General features: G+C 31.9%; 2 protein-coding genes across 3 annotated transcripts in view; one reads left to right on the forward strand and one right to left on the reverse strand.

The window, feature by feature from the left end:
• Positions 1-23,803, reverse strand: part of LOC127728151 (40S ribosomal protein S18) — an 821,762-nt gene that overhangs the window by 332,785 nt on the left and 465,174 nt on the right. The gene's annotated exons all lie outside the window — the stretch shown is intronic.
• Positions 12,647-23,803, forward strand: part of LOC127728041 (uncharacterized) — a 49,761-nt gene continuing 38,604 nt past the window's right edge. Inside the window, exons 1-4 of the mRNA XM_052235214.1 lie at positions 12,647-12,819; positions 15,643-15,770; positions 16,926-17,014; positions 18,206-18,421. Of these exons, the coding sequence (XP_052091174.1) occupies positions 12,694-12,819; positions 15,643-15,770; positions 16,926-17,014; positions 18,206-18,421 (559 nt within the window). The 5' untranslated portion in view covers positions 12,647-12,693. The remainder of the gene's footprint in view (positions 12,820-15,642; positions 15,771-16,925; positions 17,015-18,205; positions 18,422-23,803) is intronic.

Raw genomic sequence — 23,803 nt, forward strand, 5'->3', positions numbered from 1 at the left:
TCCTTATTTTAAAGATCTGTCTGTACCAATAATTTCTTATACCTATACCAAACCAATTGCAACACTTACCAAAGAGGAAATCCTGGATAATCATAGGTCTGTTCTATGTTCCTTTGGAATTTCAACCAAAGATGAAGAACTGGATCTTCCATCAATGTATTGGATACCTTAACTACATAAGTGTCCTTACAAACAACGGTTTTTGCTGGGTCTTCCAAGTGCTCCACGAAACCTCTTTCTAAATTATTAACATCTATTCTATCAGCAATCAAAGCCGGGCTCCAAAGTTATTGTGAATCTGCCTATTCTAGAGGTGGCGTGAATCAGATGTGGATACTAAAAAATTCCAAAGATCTTTTAGAGTACATACAATCTAAGACTCTCTCATCTTGCAATAGTATTAAAACATTTGATTTTTCTACACTTTACACAAGTATTCCCCATTCCAAACTAAAAGACAAATTGAAAGAGTTGGTTTTACTTTGTTTCATTAAAAAGAATGGCGAACGTAGATACAAGTATCTTGTCTTGGGGAGGGATAAATCCTACTTTGTAAAGAATCACTCTGATTCAAACAAAAAATTCTCTGAAACTGACATTATCAAGATGCTTGATTGACAACATATTTGTTACGTTTAGAAGGACATGTTTTCCAACAGACTGTCGGAATTCCAATGGGAACCAATTGTGCCTCTCTTTTTGCCGACTTGTTTCTTTATTATTATGAGGCTGACTTCATACAGGAACTTCTTAGGAAGAAAGATAAGAAGTTAGCAATATCCTTTAACTCTACGTTCCGCTATATAGATGATGTTCTTTCACTAAATAATACAAAATTTGGTGACTATGTTGAACGAATCTATCCCATCGAACTAGAGATAAAGGATACTACAGATACAGTTAAGTCTGCCTCATATCTTGACTTACATCTAGAAATTGACAATGAGGGTCGGTTGAAAACAAAACTTTACGACAAAAGAGATGATTTCAGCTTCCCAATTGTGAACTTTCAATTTCTATGTAGCAACATTCCAGCAGCGCCTGCATACGGAGTATATATCTCCCAATTGATACGATATTCCCGGGCTTGTGTTTCCTATCATGATTTCCTTGATAGAGGATTGCTGCTCACAAGGAAGCTATTAAGCCAAGAGTTCCAAATGGTGAAGTTGAAATCATCCCTTCGTAAATTTTACGGACGCCATAACGAGTTGGTTGACCGTTATGGACAACCGTTTCACAGATGATATCGGATATGTTCCTTATGTCGTAACTACAATACCCTTCCCTTTTCACGAAGGTGACTTACCGAATTAGACTATTTACCGGATTTGTAATAACATAAGCAACACTACTGGTGCCACATGTGGAGCAGGATCTGCTTATCCTTCCGGAGCACCTGAGATCTCCCCAGATTTTGGTGGGGTTCGTGTTGCTTAGTCTTTAGTTTTCTATATTGTGTCATCTGTACTATTATTTGTCTGTTTGTCTTTTTATTTTTGGCCATGGCGTTGTCAGTTAGTTTTCGATCTATGAGTTTGACTGTCCCTCTGGTATCTTTTGTCACAAGTTCAATGCATACACAATTTTATCAAAATCCGGAATATCGCCCATGTAAGCATTCTTTACCTTCATATGCACAACTGTATTTCGTACTTGTGAGAGACTAAACTAAAACATTAAATCTTTATACCGTCATTCATAATTTGACGGGTCATGTTGCTAAGTACAGCACTCTCTTAGTTATGTTAATAATTTTATTGAATACTAGTATCATATATGTAGTTATAAGCAGTGAAAATTAAACATTTTCTTGTCATTTGGAGAAAAACAAATATCTTTGCGAATTGTGGTTGCACTGATATGCGCTAGCACTTTATATAAAGTTCAGGTATAACCACGTATACAGAGAAAAATAGTTAACTGAGTATTCAAGTTGTTAAAAAAATGTGTCTTCTTGTTGGGTTGTGATGGATGCCCAGTATTAATATTTTAACCTTGTTGATGAGATTCTAAAGATATTCTATTATATATATTTTATAAACCGAATACTTTGCAGCGACGGGAATATTTGGTTTATTATGGATTACAGATTAAATCAAATATTAATCAACACTTCGTTCATCATGATTTTGTAAAAAAATAAAAATAATTTGTTAAATTATGTACTTTGTATCGATCTGATGAGTTAAGCCTTTTTCAATTGATTTTTATAGTTTGTTCTTATGTTGTGCTGTTACCACTGTCCCAGGTCTTGGGAGGGTTGAGCGCTCACAAACATGTTAAACCCGCCACATTCTTTATGTGCCTGTCCTAAGTCAGGAACTTGTAGTTCAGTGGTTGTGGTTGGTTCATGTCTGTCATATTTGTTTTTCGTAAATAGTTTTGTTACAAATTAGTCCGTTAGTTTTCACAATTGAAATGTTTCATACTTTTCATGTTGGGGCCTTTTACACGGTTTGGGGTTTTCTCATTGTTGAAGGCCGTACGGTTGCCTTTAATTGCTTACATATACTTCATTTGAACTAGATTGGATAGTTGTCTTATTTGCATTCATACCACATCTCCTTATTTTCATATTAACATGTTTATTGAAGAAAATGAATCTCAAAAATATTGTATTAGATTCTCTTCTGATATTGTTTGAAATGCAAAAACAATCTGGTTGGGTTTATTTTTAAGGCAAAATACAAGTATATGTAATTGAATGATATTTCTATATTTAAAATTTTGCATGGATGCATTTTGAACTTGTTAAAATGCCTCTGAATTGCTAAAACAGATACACAATAATCATGTTTACCTCAAGTGATACAGTCAATACACAGAATTGCAAAATAGAGGCATACATGTATAGAATGATCAAATTGAAGTGCTGTAAAGTTAAAAAGTTTTCGCGTTAAATTTCGATCTCTTAAAATCATGTACTAAGTATTTTTTTTCTTGAAATTATATGTTATTGGTTGGGACATTCTAATCCTATTTATATCAACATTTAAGGGAACACTTACTCACATGAACTCAGACTGAAATGACCAATGTTACTGATAAATAAATCCTTAAAAAGACCTACATTTAACTTAAATTAACAATACTTTCATCATTTTCCCAATTGTGAGTACTTAAATTCCCATGGGAACTCTTTTTTTGCATGGAAACTTTTAAATTTCCAATGGGAACAAAAGCTCCCATCGGAAGTATTAAAATTCCGATGTGAATGTTACAATTTCCCATGGGAACAAAACTTTACAAATTCCACCCATGAAATATTATTTTACTATATGACCTTTAGACTTTCGAATGGAAACTAAAGTTTTTCCCACGGGAACATTATCTTTTCCCTATATTTCCTATGGGAGATTCATTTTTTATTCATATGAACTTCGGAAGTGACGTGTGTTACATGTAGTTTTATCCTTTTTCATTTCCGAACTGGTGTCGAAGAACCAATAAAAAGTCAGATTTGCCTATCCTGGAATGACATATTTTTCTCCCACAGAGTTGAATGCTCGCAATTACTGAAATGAATTTCAAAATTCTTAATCTGGTGATATGAAATCGTGCTGCCATCTTACTCTTTTGTATCGATGGACGTACTTACTAGATGATTCCAAACAGCAATGTCACAAAAAGGTAAGTTCTTCATACTTTAAGAAGAAGCTAACGGAACATTAGAATGTTTTGTGTTTTTCATTGCTATTCACAAAAAACGTTTTTGAGAATTTTTAATCAATACCGTCGTTGCTGTCAACTTGCCGAACATTGAATAGCTCTATTGGAAGTTGTGTCACTGATTAAGGGAGGATACTAAAGGCATAATTTAACAAATTTACGATACTTATATATTCTATTTTGTACATTTTTCATCACTTAAAGCAAGTAAAGAAATAATATTTATATTTTTTTCTAAATCAACATAATTGAGATTACTATATCGTATAAAAGCAGATATTTCCATCTTCAATTAAATTTTGTCAACTCGTATCACTAGTAGAGCAGGAAAATTTATCTCGAGTATCTGCGTTCAGAATGTTGTATTTTCTGTAACGATTGTTTGTCTTTTTCATTGTTGCCGTATATAAATCGCCCTACATCTTTAAATTTATTCTATATGTACAATGTAGCTATTATATAGATTGAAATGGAGACCATAGCACATACGCAAGTAGTAGTAGTTTACTTTTCTGGTATCCAACGTTTAAAGATGACTATCGAAACATAAAATCATAGTTATATTTGCGACGAAAGTAAAAGTTTCATTTAATAGTCATATTTCATATTCGCAATATTTACACGATTTCATCATAGGTTTGATATATATTGTTGGTGAACTAACGACACAAAAAGTCTTTTTCGAGGCGATGAAAGACAAACAAATGATTGATGAAACACAAAAGGGGGACAAATTTTAAAGGAACAATATAAAAATGGAAGGTCGACCATTAGTATCGGAAAACTAACCTCAACAGTTTTCTCTCAAATCGAAAGGTGCCATTGGAGCGTGGCACTTACTAAGGGCATTCTTTTATGACTCTCCCGATTAACCAGATTCGTATTATCATAAATTGCGATTTCCTCAAGTGACTGGGTCGTACATCTGTGTTGGAGAAACTGAGTATAGTTTACTCATATATACTGGGTTCCGTCGGATTATTTATAGACCGTAGGTGCGTATAGTGGAAATTAGCAGACTTTTTGATGTACTGAATTTTTTTCAACCCTATACAAGAGGTCTTTTTTAATTCAGTTTTTCTTTCAGCACTCAGGTTTTTTTACCCAAAGTTTAGATTGCATTAGCATTATTTGGCACAACGTTATGTCATTTTCGGGTTTTGATAATCTTCAACTTTGTATTTATCTCAGCCTTCCAACTGATATGATTCAACACCATTGATGAGTCTTGTGTAGACGAACCGCACGTCCGACGCACCAAATCATTAGCTGGGTATATGTATCTTTTCAAGGTTTTATTTTTCATTCATTGTTTTGTCTCCTTTTTATCCTCTTAGATAGATGTAAGATAAATGCTCATATAGATAAATGTTGATTATATTTTGTTTGCTTTCATTTTTATATCTCTCTTTCTATTTCTTACCTTTGAAACCATGAACAATTTCATATTCAACATTAGTTTACATAATGATGTTAAATACAACATATCTTATCGTTATATTATTCGTAATGTAATTGAAGAAGAGTTTGAAGACAATCTTTCAAGTATATATTATTCTATAATGATAGATTACCAAGCAGTTGTCTGGTTATTTGTAATGCTCTTTCCTTTTGGAATTTTTAATTACATGTCTCCTTTTTTCATCCTTTTATATGTTGATAAATACTCAGATGAATTAATGCTGCTTATATTTGGCTTTGTTCCGTTTTTATATCTCTCTTTCTAAGTGTTACTTTTGAAACAGTGAAAGGATACTTGCACAATTTTAATTCTACATCAGTCTAATGATGTATGATATGATATAACTTATCGTTGTTTTATTCATATTGAAATCGAAGATGAGTTTGAAGCTGAACTGAAACGCTGATAAATATTTGAGAAGACAATCTTTCAAGTATATATTATTCTATAATGATGGATTACCAAGCAGCTGTCTGGCTATTTGTAATGCTCTTTCCTTTGGGAATTTTGAATTACATTCGTTGAAAGTCAATCGATATAACGCATTTTGGTTTAATAAAACTTGATCTAATTGAAAACGCTCTAATGTGGGTAAATTGTGAAATAAATGCATGTTATTGTTTAATTATTTGTGATATGGTTATTACAATTTGTTCAGGTATGACATTTATCAAATTTTTATCGGTTTACCGCACCTTGGGATCGCTTTACAGAAATATTATGAAGAGGAAGAGGCAATTTACTACTGCATTTGTTTTCAGAATTGTGGAGAAAAAAGTATTCTAAATTCCCTAGAGATGTCTTACAATCAATAAATATTTGAATTGCATTCTAATATAGTTTTTTCACTTAAAAAACAACTGTAATTTAGCAATTTGTACATTTGATGGATATTACAATTTATTTTCAAAGATCTTTTGACGCTTGAAAAGTACAGAACGGTTATTATCCTTTGACTTGTAAAATGGTGTTATTTCCGATGGATTTCAAATTTACCAAAAACAAACATCATTTATATTCATAAACCATTTTGACCTCAATAATGATAAAAAAAATTTTAGATTGTCTGTCAAATGTTCAAAATAAAATTCACTCAATAAGAAAAATAACATAAAGATAAGAAGATGTGGTATGATTACCAATGAGACAACTGACCACTGCAGACCAAATGACATAGAGGTGAGCAGCTATAGGTCACCGAACGGCCTTTAACAATGAGCATAACCCATACTGCATAGAAAGCTATACAAAGCCCCGACATGACAAATGTAAAACATTTCAAACTAGAAAAATAACGGTCTAAATTATGTGCAAAACAATAAACGAAAAACAGATATGATAAGCAGCAACAAACGACAACCACTGAATCATAGGCCCCTGACTTGGGACAGGCATGTACAGAATGTGGCGGGCTCAAACTGGTAAGCGGGTGCTAAAGCCTCTACACCTTGGACAGTAGTGCAACAGTACAACACAAGAACAAACTGTACATAACAATAAATGAAAAAAAAAAAAAAAAAAAAAAACAGCAACAAACGACTATCAATCAATCACAGGATCCTGATTTGGGACAGGCACATAAAAAATGTGGCGGGGTAAGCATGTAAGTAGGCGCCCAACCCTCTTCTTAACCTGGGACAGTGCTGCATCAACACGGCATAAAAACATGAGAACAAACTATAAAAGTCTACGTCATTTGTTCTCTGGTGGAGAGTTGTCTCGTTGGCAATCATACTACATCTTTTTATATTGAATCATCAGATCGACAAAAAGCACAAAAACAACTAACAAAAAAACTTCAGACACAAAGTTATGATCTGAGATTACTGAAAGTTACTGAAAGCTATTTCAAAGTCAAACACAACTTATAGAAAATCGTGTATGCAAGGCAAAATTTCAAGGAACAAGTCTGCTATTGCAGGGGCGCCTGATCCATCCAATAATTTTTAAAAAGTTCACTTGAGACAAGACAATTATTGCGTTTGGAGCCACTACATCACTACAGATTTCCAAGGTATCCAACAAGTTCAGGTTTATTTATACTGGTTTTATACACATTTCTAATCTGGGGTAATTTTTTGTAATCAGAGTTTAACCTGTTATATAGTGGACACGCAATAGAATGTCATATAAAGTTCACACTTATATATTACAATTTGGTAAAATTAACAAAAATGAGAAGAAATGTGGATATTTTTAACCTTTAAAGTATTGAAAACTGACAGAGAATTGGCATAATACAAACATGGAAGTACTACAAATGGTACTTCCATGGTAAAAAACCGGGGAAAACTTCCATGGTAAAACACAGGGAAAAGGAAAATGTTCATCTCACACTGACATGCCCATGTCGTTACGTTAGATGTTATACATTGATAATTATTTCCATTCATTCGTCCATCGTTTGACCAAAATTTATTTGAGGAATTAACATATAATACTTATGATCATTTGTATTGATAGTGTTATTCTTATATAATATGCAAATCTACAAATACTTGAATGTGATTGGTCCGTTAGAATGTCTTTCCTCTGTTTACACTTCGATAGACCATGTTGTCTAAACTACTTTCGTAACTTATTCAAACACTATGTCGATTTCACTATGATATATTTAAATGCGATACTTATGAATGGAAATTTGGGGTTCCAGGAAAGTTGAAATTTTTCTGAAAGTTATTAGTATTTAAATTAGGTCACTGACTCACAAACTACTAGTATACATACCGTCAGAATTATATTCAGTTTGTGAGTTACTCGGCACTAGTTTACACATCAATAACCTCTAGAAAAAAATGTATTTAATGCTTTACACCAAGTGCAAGGAGTACAACATGTTTATTTAGATCTGGCATACTGTTTGCAAAATTGTGTATACATTAAAATAATTATGTTAAATGAAATTAAGAATATCATTAATTAAAAAGTTCAGTAAAAAAATAAGGGAAGAAACTATCACTGACAATCCGACATTCCGACTACTTTGTGGATATTCATAATAAGATCAAATATAATAAAAAGACTTTTTTTGTAAAATGATATTTGAAAGCTTTTCACATCTCATGGGATTATTGAAAACTGCAGAGTAATCTTCTTTCATTCTCATATGTACAAATATATTGTATAGAGCAAGTTACGCAATAAGTATACGTTACTGATGATGACGATTTCTACTTTATCGTTGTGTAAAGTCATCAATTTCTGTTAATATAACGAAGAGAAATAAAATCTTTATTTCCGTAGTCTCGCGTTACAAGGTCGTGTACAGTTAAGGAGATCATTAAGATAGATGAAGAGAAAGGTAATAAGTGAAAGAGATCCTGACTATTTTCGGTTCTCTGTTTGTCAATCATTTAAAAAATTACTGATGATTAATACAGATTTAAAGAAAACAAAGACTCAACAACTTCGTAAATAAAACAAACTAATAGTCTTAAGAAAAGTTTCAATTTCATGTATTGAACTGAAAAGAAAGAAAAATGATAACACGAAATTAATAAAAGTAAAAAAAATATATATGATTTAAAACTGTGTGTGTTTGTGTGTGGTAAAAAAGAAACAGTTTGTTATTTCAGACCATAATACATCGTAATGTTCGGTTGAAATAATGTAATGTTTTGTCACCAGTCTATGACGAAAACGAAATAATATAATTCTTGTCATAAATATCAATGATAACTGAATTGCCAAGAATATTTTAGTACATATTAAAGGTGAATCAGTCGTACAAAAGTTCATAAACGCAATTATGTTTAAGAACTTATTTTATAATTGGACACTTGATAAAACTATACAAAGGTTAACAAAGAGAACGATTATTAAAGCACTGACCCTGGTTATAACGAAAACTCAGTTCATATGAGAGCATTGTCACAAGTTTAATATTATTAAAAATAAATAACTGATCGATTTATTATTGTTTGCATTATCGTACAGAGGCAAATATCCATCCACATCAGCAAATATCCACAAATCTTGTTGTACTTTAGGTTTCACCAGAAGAAACATGCGTAAATGCCACCAAAAGTGCAAAAAATGGCATACATATATCCTTGTTAATATTTGGAATACGGATCTGAAATCAGGGATTCATACACGTCCAAATGCATTGATGAATTGATCGCTTTCAAACTCGTGCTTAGCAGATTCATTACACATGATTACAAATCTTGAGAAACAGGATGCGTCACATAAATGCTCTCTGATTGAAAACTACAACCACGTCAAGAACAAAGGAAACGACAACAACTTGTTATGTTTTTACAGATTGGCTGAGGGACTGGTGCCGGATCTTTCATAGAATGATTATGTAAAACAAGTCAAGGGTAATTAGAGACAAATCAAAGCAAAAATAAATTGGTTGTTAACTGAAGCACGACATAGTTTGTGTCAAAATCATTTATCAAACCATACAGCGCAATACCAAAACAACTAAGTAGTACTCATTCTTAGCAAGAAATTTAGTAGATTAGAACCACCCGAAAGATACATGAACGTACATAAATACACTTGAAGCTTTGGGCTAAGTTACGCTGTTGTCTTTCCAGTTCGACAAAAACTGCAAACGGTTCTTGCACTTTTTAGCTAAATCGATATTTTGGTATGTTCGGAATGTGAACAAATTAAACAATACAACAAATGGGATAATGGTATGAAAAAGTAGGGTTCAATTTTGCTGTACTTTTAGAACGTTGTTTAAATCTAATGGAATTTGACTGTCAAAAATCCTATATACATTAATGATAATTTTACACTATTATATTTATTCAATATTCAAAACTTTCTCTCAGCGGTATACCTTGTTTTTATAAAATGTTGCATGAAAAAATATAACAAAAATACCGAACTCAAGGTAAATTCAGAAAGGGGAAGTCCATCAAAACCGAAAAAATCAAACGTTATCAACTAACGGAACGGTTAAAACAAATGTCATACTCCTGACTTGATATAGGCATTTTCCGGAAAAAAAAGGGTTATACCTGTTTTTATAGCTAGCTAAACCTTCGACTTGTACATGTATGACAGTTATTTATAGTTCCATTATATAGACAAAATTGGGTGAGAAACCCAAACAGACATACAAGGTTAATGTGACAATAATTGGGATCAAACAGCCAAAACTGTGTAAATATACATCACAGACATACAGCTCAGCTGACTAAAAAATTCAAAGAAACCTGCAAGTTATTCTAACATAGGCGACAAAAGTTGTTGAAGTTGATAGTAAATTGACAAAGACGCTGATTAAAATTTTGTTTGTAAATGATAGTAAATATATAGTAAACACTTTTTCTATAACGTACACATTAAGTAAAATATAAATACAAGGGTAAAAAACAAGTGGAAACACTGTAAAAACATATTGCTTCCGAATCGCACATCAGCATCAACATGAAAAAGAAAAGGCCAAAGCCAAAAACACGATAGCGGAATACAAAAATACTGAGTCACATAAAAAGTCATAAATATCTAGAAATGACAGAGGAAGCTGTATCTGTGATTTCTTTAATCTCTAGTTGAGGAGGATATATTTAATGAGACCCTATCAGAAAAGCTTGGATCGTTAATGGAAATAACATCATCAATTTACCTGTATGTGAAAATAAATGATCTAGCTTCGTTTGATCTTTTTGTTTTTTAAAAGTCTCTGAAGGAACCCCGACTCATATGAAAATAAGAAAAGGTCAGACAGGAGAGGTGCATAGTTTGTTCCCATATGCATGCCGACAACCTGCTGGATAATTATATCTTCGAATTCGGCAAATGTGTTCTAAATGAGAAATTCCAGCATAATGATCACTTCTTCTCCGGAGTAGCGTGTTTTATTTTCGGGATCATTTTAGAAAAATATGTAGAATTCTATACTACACATTTGTTAGTAGCATTTTATTTTTGGAGGAAAGCATTGTGGATTCATTCTTTAAAACGGGGTTTTAATTTTTCATGTGGTTTGGTGGTGTAAAGGGGTGATAAGTCGAAAGTTTTGATAGAATTTTCAGTGAATGACCCAGATTTAAATTTTCAAGAAGTTCTTTTCAGTTCTTAAGAATCTACATATAGTTAATGCCATTACGCGAGTGAACAGTGTCACATTATTTCTGTAATTGCTTTTTCACTGCACCAAAGAATAAAATAATTATTTACCAAAATGAATTACCTGTATTTATATCTAAAATACAATAAAGAGTGGAACGTCCAATAGAACTTTGCTTTCGGTTAAGAATGTAAAAAAGAAAGACGTGATACAATAAAATATCTTTTTGACAAAAATTTATCAGTCAAAAACTTTTTAAAATATTGTTCAATAAACTTAAAAATATCAATTCTAACATGTTTAATTGGCACAAACACGAACAACGGTATGATGCAGTGCTGAAGCGATTCATCAATTAAAAGTAAATCTACTTGGTATCGGTAAAAGAAATAGATCCTGAAATTCACTGAATTGAAATGTATATAAAAAATATGTAAAAAAACATGAATTTATTACAAAAACTGATCCAAATTGGTCTCATAAGATTACAAAATGATGTTTTATTACTTTTTAACGCAAAACATTTAGAAGATATCGGTGTAATATAAATTTACAAATGTTGTAACCACCCCCTGGAAATAAAACAGAGTGCATTTTCTTACATCTGAGTGAATACCAAAACAGAATAGAGTTAAATAGAAGGATTTATAATTTTACAATACGTATTAGCATTAAAACTCTTGAAAAAAGTGAAATCAAGAGTTTAAGGACTATAACAAAGAAACAAAAGTAAAATGTTTTGTCGAGTTGCATTTTGAATGAAAAAATCAGCATGTCTTTTGCTTTCCATTTATGAAAAACTGCACCGTACAAAATGGCTACAATCGGGGAAAACATTCGGACCAAGGTATTGGCTTTGCAAAAACATAATTTGTAGCCTGCAGTTATGCCGGTTCATTAAAGTCGTAAATTAAGCACATTTTTCTTGATTTGTCACTCCACTATTGATACATGTATTACTTCATTTACTAAAAAATGACAGTTTTTTTTGTAATGATTAATACAGTGGAATAAATTCCCCCTTTTACTAACGATTAGCCGTTACCTTTGTGAAGCGGTAAATTACATGAATTAGACAGGGTAGGATAAAGATAATTTGAGATCGATTCATAGTTATTCATCTGATGCAATATTGTATGTCGATTTTCAACAGAATGACGACTTAAAAATGCGCCTGAATCAAATAATTAAAAAATTAAACTAGGAACATCATTTTAGGATTCAACTCATATATTTTACAGTATTATTTTTTTTATTTTTATAACTACACATTTCTTTGACTTCTAAAATATAGCTGTTAAACGTTCAGATAGAGGTTTTTTTTCTTAAAGTATTATGTTTTTTTTAGAAACGTAAGGAACTGACAAACAGTCCTTGAAACTAATTTTATAATTAGTCCAGTTTACCATGGTGTAGAGCACTTAAGTGTAATATTATAAAACACTTTATAATCACGTCAACTGTTGAGGAGTATCTTATGATTTCAACAACGGATCACTTCATTGAAATCATATTATCTGAAAGGATGGCCATCTTTGTGCTAGGGTTTGTTGCTCTTTTTGGATATTGCTTTTGTGCTTCAGTGGAAGTCAACCAATGCGTAACAAATTTGGATGACGTGATTGCGCAGACAAATTTTGACATTAAACAGGTAATTCTTTCAATTAGCATTTGGTATTATTTATGTAATTTATTTATGTCAAATTTTTATACCTTTTTAATGTCATGTTAAAATGATACACTTACGAATTTTACTAAAGAACAGTTTGTATTCAAAGCTTTGGAATGTTTGAATGCAGTATAGTGCATACTAAATTCATAAACAACTGTTTTATCGTACTGCGCTTTAGGACTTCAAAAGCTATTGCAGAGAAAAAAAAGAATGATTTAAAAGTTGCTCACGAAAAAAAAAATCAATTTTAGAAACATAAAGCTACTTTCCACCATTTAAGGTTAGTTGACAAGTATGGGTTTTGAAATCATTATCAATTCTTTATGTAAGCAAATAAGTCAGTATTTAATAAGGCAAATCGTCATTGTGGTTATCAGAGACGACATAGATCTTTAGTTTTGCCTTCTACCAATTAAAAAAAAGTACTTCATTGCCTCATAGCAATGGCGTTGCAAAAATAATATTCGACACGCCTTTATAATGAGGTAATTAAGTATAAATGCCTTGATGCAATGAATGAAGTATAAATACTATTTAGACACAAGGATCCCTGATAGTTTAACCTTACATTTAGTAAGTAAAGCTTAAACATAAAGGTTGCGTAAAAAATCCTATTTTTTCATCTTTGTGTAACAGAAATGTTGGTAAAACTGTCATACATATTTATTAAAGGAAGTACTTTCAAATGCTATTTTTCAATATGTGTTATTTACATATGTCGCTCTCTGATTTTATTAAATGAACGATTGATTTTATCTAAACAGATGAATATGCATATATGCCTCAATAAACACATTTGGAAACATATTTTTTGAATTTGTCGGGAAAAAAATATAACGCTAGCCATGTGACCGTTGCAATTGATTTTTAATCTAGTTTTTTAATGAAATATGACTCAATGTGTTTTATGTTTTATAATTGAAATGAAAAAAAAAAAAATGAACAGAGCCTTATAGAAATGGGTGGAGATGTGCAGAAGTGTCCTTCTCATAACCTCTAATAGCTATGGCTTGAAGGTGTATATATTTTTTCTTATTTGAACATGACTAGTGAAACGAGCGTAACTAAAAGAGAGCTAAAGATACCAAATGGATATTCAAAATCATGTTGATGACAACTTGACAACTTCAGGAAAAAATATATGAAAAACTACCATAAGATAAAGAACAGATTACATAAAACAACATGAAAACAAAAGACTAGTTGAGAAAGAATTTCCTACCCTTCTGGAGTAACTGAGATCAACCCTGGATATTGATTGCGTTGATTTGCTCAATCTTTTGTTGTCCTGTGTAGTGTTTTGTAGACAGTTATTTAACGGGATATCACGTGCTAATTTTACAGTGATGTTGTTTATAGGGCCCGCAAATTTAAAAACGATCCATGTAAGCTTATATATCCTTTGAATAACCTTATTGTAAAATGTTATTCATTTAACATTGTGATGAGATCTTTGAATATTGCTTTATCGGTAAAAACATTGATTTTGTTATCAATAAATTAAAACATAACTAAATTTGTACTGCTATAAGTTATTTAAACTTTGGGTTCTAAATCCTGCCGATATCCTGTCAATATTTTGACATGGAACAAGGTAATGTTTCCAAGTCTGTTGATGATATCTTTACACTAAATCCATTGGATGTGTACCAATTGATAATTTGTCTTGGATACATTATTCTTTTATTAGTTGTTTTGGCTTTGAACTAGTACTTTCAGATCAGTACTTTTTGTCCTACGTGTTTTTTTTTGTGCTTTGTATCGAACTGATTAGTCAAACCCATTTCAACTGAATTTTTTGGTATACCAATGTCCGTCCATCTGCTCGTCCGTCTGTCCATCCGTGCGTGCGTGTTTTCTACAGAGCCATTTTATTTGCTTCTGATTAAATGCCTTCACCATATCATTTTGTTTTTGCAACAATTTCAATATGTACAATATGGGAGTATCATGCACTCTTGGTGCAGCTGTTTACTATGTTTTGTTCTCATTTTGTGCTGTTGCAACACTGTTCCAGAGAGGAGGCTCCCTCAAACATGTTTATCTCCGCCGCATCCTATGTGTGTCTTTCCCATGAGCTTGTAATTGCGTGGTTGTTGTTGGTTGCTGCATATCATATTTGTTTTTTTCATTTATTTTATTATTCGGCTTGTTCTCGTGTTGTGCTGTGGCACCACTGTAGCAGGTTAGGGGAGAGTTGGTAGACAGCCCGCCAAAAATGTTTAACCACTACACATTATGTATGTGCCTGTGTCAAATCCGGAGCCTATTATTCAGTGGTTGTGGTATATATTTTTTTTTTTCGTTTATTAGTTTGTACACAAATCAGACCGTTTGTTTCTTGTTTGAATTGTTTCACATTTGTCATGTCGTGGCCTTTTATACCTTGTTATGCGTAATGGATTTTAGTCACTGTTGAAGGCCGTACGGTGACCTTTAGTTGCTAACTTCACGACAAATGTGTCTCATTGGCAATCATATCACATTTTACTTTATCTTATTCTTATATTGTCAGCTGAAGACTGTTCCATCACATTTCCAAACCGGGTACCGATATTTAAATTGTTCCTAACACAAAATAGACGTCCTAAGCATGCCATATGAGCCTGATATTAACAAATTGTTAACAAATGAGTCTACAAAAACGTTGTATTCTTTTTGAAAAGAATTTTCAACAAAGATATACTATCTCTATATCTAAATATAGATTTATACTTTTTTCTTTGATTGTTGACATTCTATAATATAATGTTTGGATTACGACCTCAAAAGGATTATAAGCTACTGTTTCTCTGATTTCAGTTTGCCGGAGTATGGTATACTCACTCAGGAACAACTTACATGTTTGGGGACGGCACGTGGGATTCCATGACAAATATTATATATGTCCATGAAGATGAGTCCATCACAAGGGTGGTTTCTGGACATCCGTATGTATAAAAAAAGTGAATCGTATTTGCATTGCTCTCTATGTGTTTAGATAGTTATACATCCTTATCATTCAGATGTTTGGTATGAACGTTCCTGATGAACGTAAATCCAGAAAAGTGCCTCGGACCAAACTAATTAATTAAGTTATATTTTCATTGTTGCCACTTTTTTCATCCAAATCTAAATCATACCAAAACATAATGCACATATAAATATAATATCTACTTGGGGAACTCAATCTAGCTCGTTTTGGAGTTCATGCAATTCCCTCAGTTTTTGTTGATAATTTGATTTGTCTCTTATTTTTTTGCAAGATTTGAAAATCGTTGAACTGCTGTGGCCTTAATTAAAAGTCCATTAGTTTCATTCTTGTTTTTCATATATTTTTGTATACTAACGTGTAACTTCCGGGCAATCTCATATATGAAACTGCTTGAGTTTAATTATCGTATGAAAACGGAAGTATTTTTCTACAACTGAAAAATACAAATGTATCTCGTTCTCGTTTGAAGATTAATGTGGGAGAGTCAATAGATTATTCATTTCGTTAACCAGCCTGATTATTTTGTAACAACAATTACTTTATCACCGATTTTGAAGCTGTCCTGAGCACCACGATGGAAGTCATATGTGAAGCAGGATATGTTCATCCTTTCAGAACATATAAAATAGCTGACAGTATTTGGTAGAGTTCGTGCAGCTCAGTCTCAGTTCTCTATGTAGTGTTTTGTAGACTGTCTTTTTTTGCCATGGTGTTGTTGACTTTTGTTCAACTTTCGATTTTTGTAATTGTCTCTTTGATTTTTTCTGCTTCTTTTTTTAAATTATCTGTCAACTGTGGTGTAATTTGTTAAAAATCATGTATTCGAGAAAATGTATTTTAATTTTTTTTCAATATTGGTCGAATCCATACATATATCTTGAAAATGTTCCTAACGCAAGAACACAACACGTAAGAGTGTGTGAATTATTTATCACACTAATTAATGTCTAATGATTCGTGTCTGTTATTTTACAAGAATACTGTTAACGAATGTATTTCGATGCAAAGAATATGTCCAATATTGACAAAAGGTTTAATTCGATGAATTTATTTTTGTTGCTCGTTAGTTTGATCCAAGCTTTCAACAAACTAATTTTCTATTTTCTTACAGAAAAAATACTGACAAATGTATGATACATCCGCGCATTATGACAAAAGATGACACAGCAGAATATTCCGGAGTTCTGATGCAGGGGACAAGTAATTCAGTTTTTACGTTCATTTTCATATTATTGATTTATTGATTGTCGTTTGCTTAAAGTGCAGTGTCACATCTTCCATCTATATTAAGGTGGCTGGGGCGTCTTAATTAAAATTGATAGAATTTTTTTATAATTTGTCAAAATTTTTATCATGTTTTTTTTTCAAAAATATAATCAAAAGTATGGGTCACCGACATTTTTTTCACGCTAGAGGTTGTGCAAAATTGTCAGATTTTGTATAGATTATGCATGGAAAATCAAATTTTGTGTGATAAAAAGAAAACTACTCGATAGAACTTTAAGATAAAATGTGAGAAGATAGCTCTTATAAGATGCTTTCAGATAAGAAAAAGAAAAAAAGGGGTGACCGAACTTGTTTTCTTGCTACATATCAAAATAGGTAAATTCACAACACTTTCTATTATAATAATTACTTCATCTGAGTTATCACCCCTTATTTGGCAAAGTTGAAAAAAATCCAATCAAACACAAGCAAGGTGTTTTTGAGAAATTACAGCCGTAATTATGATAAAACACACACAATTTTCTATATTTACATCAAAAGTCTTTTACATAAATTACATACTACTCTTAAAATTTGCACATTTCATGAAATATCTAGACCAACGTTATTTGCTACTTCGAAATCCAAGATGGAGGAAGACACCCGAGCCACCTTAAGGACTATATAAAAAACCAATTGTTTGCACGTTTTTTTTATTTCACTAACCGTGAAAAAAGGAGGGTTGCTTCTTTTAATGAATTAAATGGATGTGGGAGATGTTTTGGTAGTCTTTGTAAAATTGACCCAAAAGGACAACTTGAATTGTGTCGATTAAGAGTCTAAAATAATGCATAGAATCATCTTTATTTTTAAGATGAAGACCTCTGCTAGCCTAATGATATAGGATGAATCTACACGTTGATGTTGATATAAAAACAAAACAATATCAAAATACTTATCAAGTAAATAATTCGTTAAGGTTTACGATATTAATAATGCCAAAATTATGAATCTACATGTAATCCGAGACTTGTGTTACAATTGTTTCAGAATTGTCAAGCGTTCAAGCACATTTAAACATAACATTCATTTGAACATTATAATCTAAAGTGATGGACCTGTTTGAATATTTATATAAATAAAATATCTTTTAATTTAAAACTTCACATCTACATCTCATTACAGTGAAATATAAAGTAATGTTTACTGACTACAGTTCTGCAGCTATGTTTTTCTGTTTTGATGTCCAAGCTGATGGAACATGTGTACATGAGAAGGAACAAATTGAAATTTGGTCACGCTCAATAGATGATATGACAACAGATACTATGAACAATCTGCTTTCATATTTTGGAGGAATTAAATGTACTGATGTGAAAGACATGAAAGTTATGGTACAAGGTAGGTAACCTAAAATTGGTTTTAAGTAAATTCTGTTATAAGCTTAGAAGGAAAACAATTTACAAAAAACAAAGAAAAGTCTGATTCTTTAAATAGACTAGTGTTTGAACATAGTTGTAATCGATTTTACTCATTCAGCCTGAACAAATTTGAATTCTATCATTGAATTATATCTGATTTCTTAACTATATTGGATCATTATAGAAACATTACAGAAAAATGTGCAGACACTGTCATTCTGAATTATACCTTGCTCAATCTTAACTATACTATGGGAATTCTAAACAGACTGAGTACCTACGTATAGTATAAAAGTTTGTACTTTTTATTATTATTAATGTAATTTTGATATATGTTGCGTTTCGGGAACACATTTCCCCAAAAAAATTAAAGAAAGGGAAGTCCTGAAGAAAGTTAAGATTACAAATATTGAAATTTGTTGTACTATAGTATATGAATGGATTTTATTAGCTGGACACATTAACATGACATTGCACATGATTGTGGCAGTAGTGCAACAAGTACATATTGTAAGCGGTATGCTATATACATAGTCATTTATTGTTGATAGTGTATTCGATGTTGTGAAAAATTTCTTCAGTAACTAAATCTATAGAGATTAAGATTATAACACAACGTTGACTGCTGCACCCCAATTTTTGACATTTTTACCTCTTATGTCTGTTAGCTTTGCTCACACATTGTTGTCAATATAATGGAATTCTATGCGACTGTCATGCAAGTGAGAGGTTTAGCTAGCTATAAAACCAGGTTTATTCCACCATTTTCTACATAAGGAAATGCCTGTACCAAGTCAGGAATATGACAGTTGTTTCCATTCGATTGATGTGTTTGAACTTTTGATTTTGCCATTTGATAAAAGACTTTCCGTTTTGAGTTTTCCTTGGAGTTCGGTGTTTTTGTTTTTTTACTTTTTTTCTATAAGTCACATTTATTGTTTAATAAGTATTGGACGTCTTCGAACACTGATGAACAATTTCCATTTTGCCCACTCATAATTTTGTATTCCATAAACCGATGACAGTGTCGAGGAATATAAGAATACATATTTTTTATAGTAATTTTATAGTTAGTTTGTAGGTTTATACGTATAATAAAAATATACTAGTGTAAATCATAAATGGTAAGCACATTTTTTGTACTTTAGACCTTTATCATTAAACAGTATGGAAATCTAAACAACGAAAGAATGAACGCAGTTAACCTATAAAACGTATTGTAGTACCAATAATTTTTAAAGAAAAAAAAGGAAGATATGCGTTTATAAACATATCTAGTCTTCTTATTGAATTGTTCATCAGTTTGCAGACACTTTTGAAATGAAGAGAGTTTCCACAAACCTCTTAAACTAACAACATGGACTAATAAAAAATTGTTAAATGATATGGTAGTATAGTTACTGTATGATGACGTGCACAAACTAGATTTATGCATCATCCCCTTCCCCACTTCCCTTCTTGGTGGGTCCATGGACTCGTTAATTTTTATCTTATTCATGAATTTTCATTTGTTAACTAAGTTTATAAAAACTGGTCTTTTAAAATTCCTCGAGTGACGTATTGATAAAAAATTTTCAATGAGTTTTATTTTGAAAAGCACATATTTAAAGGTATAAACAACGATGCAATAATAACTAGAGAGATACACTGAAGTGGTGTGATCGTATATAGTTTCACACATTAAATTTGCCATGTCATCTTCGGTCGAAAGTCAACTCCATAAACATAAAGTTGGTTTTATCTGAAATTCATAATAAAATAGTTTGAGGTAGAAAGTAACAACATTGCTTACTTTTCTATATACATTTATGTAACACAATTTTGAATATAATTAAAATAACCAATTGTTCATAGTTCTTTCCACTTTAATTTTCTAAATAATTGATGAGACGCTATTCCTGGTTTTCTTAAATTTTCTTTTGGCGTCCAATCATAGTTTTCTTCATACTGATTCAATAAATATATGGTTTCTATATACTTTTGACTGGAATAAGGGAGATAATTGCCGACTTCCGGTTGAGAAAATATCACTTACGGTCTCAAATGATAGCTGTTTTTACAATGATTCCAAAAATATATAGTTTGTATATAATTATGCTTGCAATAAGAAAATAATTTGCTACTTCCGGTTTAAGGAATGTCACTTCCGGTCTCAAATGATAGGTTTATGTATGCCCATTTGAAAAATATATGGTTTCTAGGTATTTTTCCATACAATAAGTGCAAACATGACTTCTTCCGGTTCACTCAAGATCACTTCTGGTTGATATTTTTCAAGGTCACATGTCACTTAATATTTTGTAAAAGACCTTATTGCTTTATCATGTACCAATCTGAAGTAATATTCAATTTACCTTAAAATAAAACATTTCAGGGACAATAACTCCTATGAGATATCACTGGATTGATTCAGACCAAATGTATCATATCTTCATCACAATATAACAAACATTTTGTACTAGTTCTTTTTATATATAACGATAAAAATATCGGAGAAAATGCAAAAACAAGCAAAAGACAAAATTCAGAACATGACCTTGACCTTAGACCTTGACCGCATTTTTTAAGTGAGGACCCAAAGGCCTCAAATACAAAGACTTCAGCTTTATTCAGCTTACGGTTTATGAGTTACAAAAACATTACCACACATTTATTTGATAAAGGTAGACAACTCCTATAAAATTTCACCGGATCGCTTCGATCCAGATCAGCCAAAGATTTCTGAGGATGTAACGAACAAATATGAAAAAGAATTTTGTCGTTATCTTTTTTGGTTACGGAGGAGATACACTCACAAGAAAAACAGTGTTTGGGGAGATAACTCTGACAATAAAAATGTCTTCGCCTTAACGAGATAAGTTTTAAAAGCGCAATAACTGTTCGAGATAATATCCAAATTATCTAAGGGACATCTTGCGAAACAACTTTATACCGCAAGAAATGGGTTTGGCGGAAGAAGAAAAAAAAAAATTAAAAACCAATTGTTCAAAGAACAATTGAAGGTCTTTCCACATCAGTTTTTTTAAATTATTGATGAGAAGCTACTTCCTGTTTACTCAGAGTTACTTTTGGCGTCCAAGCATAGTTTTCTTCATGCTGATTCAATAAATATATGTTTCTATATATTTTTGCATGAAATAAAGGAGATAATAATTGTCAGCTTCCCGTTTAAAAATTGTAACTTCCTGTCTCACATGATACCTTTATTCACACTGATTCCCAAAAAAAAGTTTCTATATACTTTTGCCTGTAATAAGGGAGATATTAGGTACTTCCGGTTATTGAAGGTCACTTCCGGTCTCAAATGATAGGTTTATGTACGCGTATGAAAAAAGAATAAAGTTTCTAGGTACTTTTCCACGAGATAAGTGCAAAAATGGCTACTTCCGGTTTACTCAAGGTCACTTCAGGTTGATATTTTTCAAGGTCATATGTCAACTAACAGTTTGCAAAAGACCCAATGGCTTTATCATGTACAAAGTTGGAGTAATAATCAATTAACCTTAAATGAAATCATTTCAGGGACAATAACTCCTGTAAGATGTCATTGGATTGTATCAGACCAAATATATCATATCTTCATCACAATTGGGCTAGTTCTTTTATATACATCTTTAAAAGTGACAGATGAGATCATAAAACAAGGAAAAGTCAAAATTAAGAATATGACCTTGACCTTTGACCTTGACCTCAATTTCATTTTAGTGAACCAAGGACCTCGAGTCAATCTAACTTAGGTCTCTATCACTTACCATTCATGCTAATCATAAATCTATCACTTATGTCAAATCCAAAGGGGAAATAACCTGAGGATATAACGACCAAATTGGTAAAATAAATTTGTCGATTTCTTTTACGGTTACGGAGGAGATGCACTCACAAGGAAAACAGTGTTTGGGGAGATAACTCCTAAAAAGAAAAGTTTTCGGTTAAGCAGTGTCATTTTCGAAGGCGCATACACTTTGCTATATATACAAAACATCCAAGCGACATCTTGCGAACAAAAATTTACACGCAAGAAATAAAAGTAGCCGAAGAAAACAAAAAAAAAACAAGGTCTTTCCACATTACATTTTTAGATAACTGATGAGAAGCTACTTTTGGTTTACTCAAAGTTACTATTGGCGTCCAATCAGAGATTTTTTCATACTGATTCCAAAATCATATGGTTTCTTTATACTTCTCACTTAAAAATGGGAGATAAATTGCTATTTCGGTAAGAAAATGTAATTTTAAGACGCATATGGTAGCTTTCTTTGCACTACTTCTAAAAATATATGGTTTTATATACTTTTATCGTAAATATGGGACACAATTAACTACTTCCGGTGAAGAAAATGTCATTTCCAGACATGTATGATAGCTTTAGTTGCACTGATTCTAAAAATATATGGATTTATATACTTTTGTCTTAAATATGGGAGATAATTTGCTACTTTCGGTTAAGAATATGTCATTTCTGGTTTCATAAGATAGCTTATTTTCCACTGATTCCGAATATATATATTATACTTTTCCTTCAAATAAAGGAGATAATAAGCTACTTCCGGTTGAAAGAATGCAACTTCTGGTTTCATTTGAGGATATTGTACGCTGCTTTAAAAAATACATAGTTTTTAGTATTTTTTCTTTGAATTAGTGCAAACAAAGCTACTCCGCATTGCACAAGGTCACTTTCGGTTGATATATATCAAGGTCATGTGTCATCTAACCCTTTACAAAAGACACTATGGCTTCATCATGTACCAGAACGAAGTTATTAGATATAGGGAGATGTGGTATGAGTGCCAATGAGACAACTCTCCATCCAAGTAACAATTTATAAAAGTAAACCATTATAGGTCAAGGTACGGCCTTCAACACGGAGCCTAGGCTCACACCGAAGAGCAAGCTATAAAGGGCCCCAAAAATTACTAGTGTAAAACCATTTAGTCAGGAAAGCCAATGGTCTAATCTATATAAAAACGAGAAACGAGAAACACGTATGAACTACATAAACAGACAACTACTGTACATCAGATTCCTGACTTAGGACAGGTGCAAAATAAAGGCAACAGTAGTATACCGTTGTTCGAAACTCATAAATCGATAGAGATGAAAACAAATCCGGGTTACAAACTAAAACTGAGGGAAACACATCAAATATAAGAGGAGGACAACGACACAACAAAAACACAACATTAAAATGTAACACACACAGAAACGAACTATAATATAACAATGGCCATTTTCCTGAATTGGTACTTGGCAAACATTTGCAGCGGGATTAAACGTTTGAATGGTATCAAACCTTCTTCCTTTTCTGAAACAATAGTATAACATCACAACATAGAAAGACACACCATAAAATATCAATTGGAAG

This window comes from Mytilus californianus, unplaced genomic scaffold (genome assembly GCF_021869535.1).
Source record: "Mytilus californianus isolate M0D057914Y unplaced genomic scaffold, xbMytCali1.0.p SCAF_2, whole genome shotgun sequence".
NCBI lineage: Eukaryota > Metazoa > Mollusca > Bivalvia > Mytilida > Mytilidae > Mytilus > Mytilus californianus.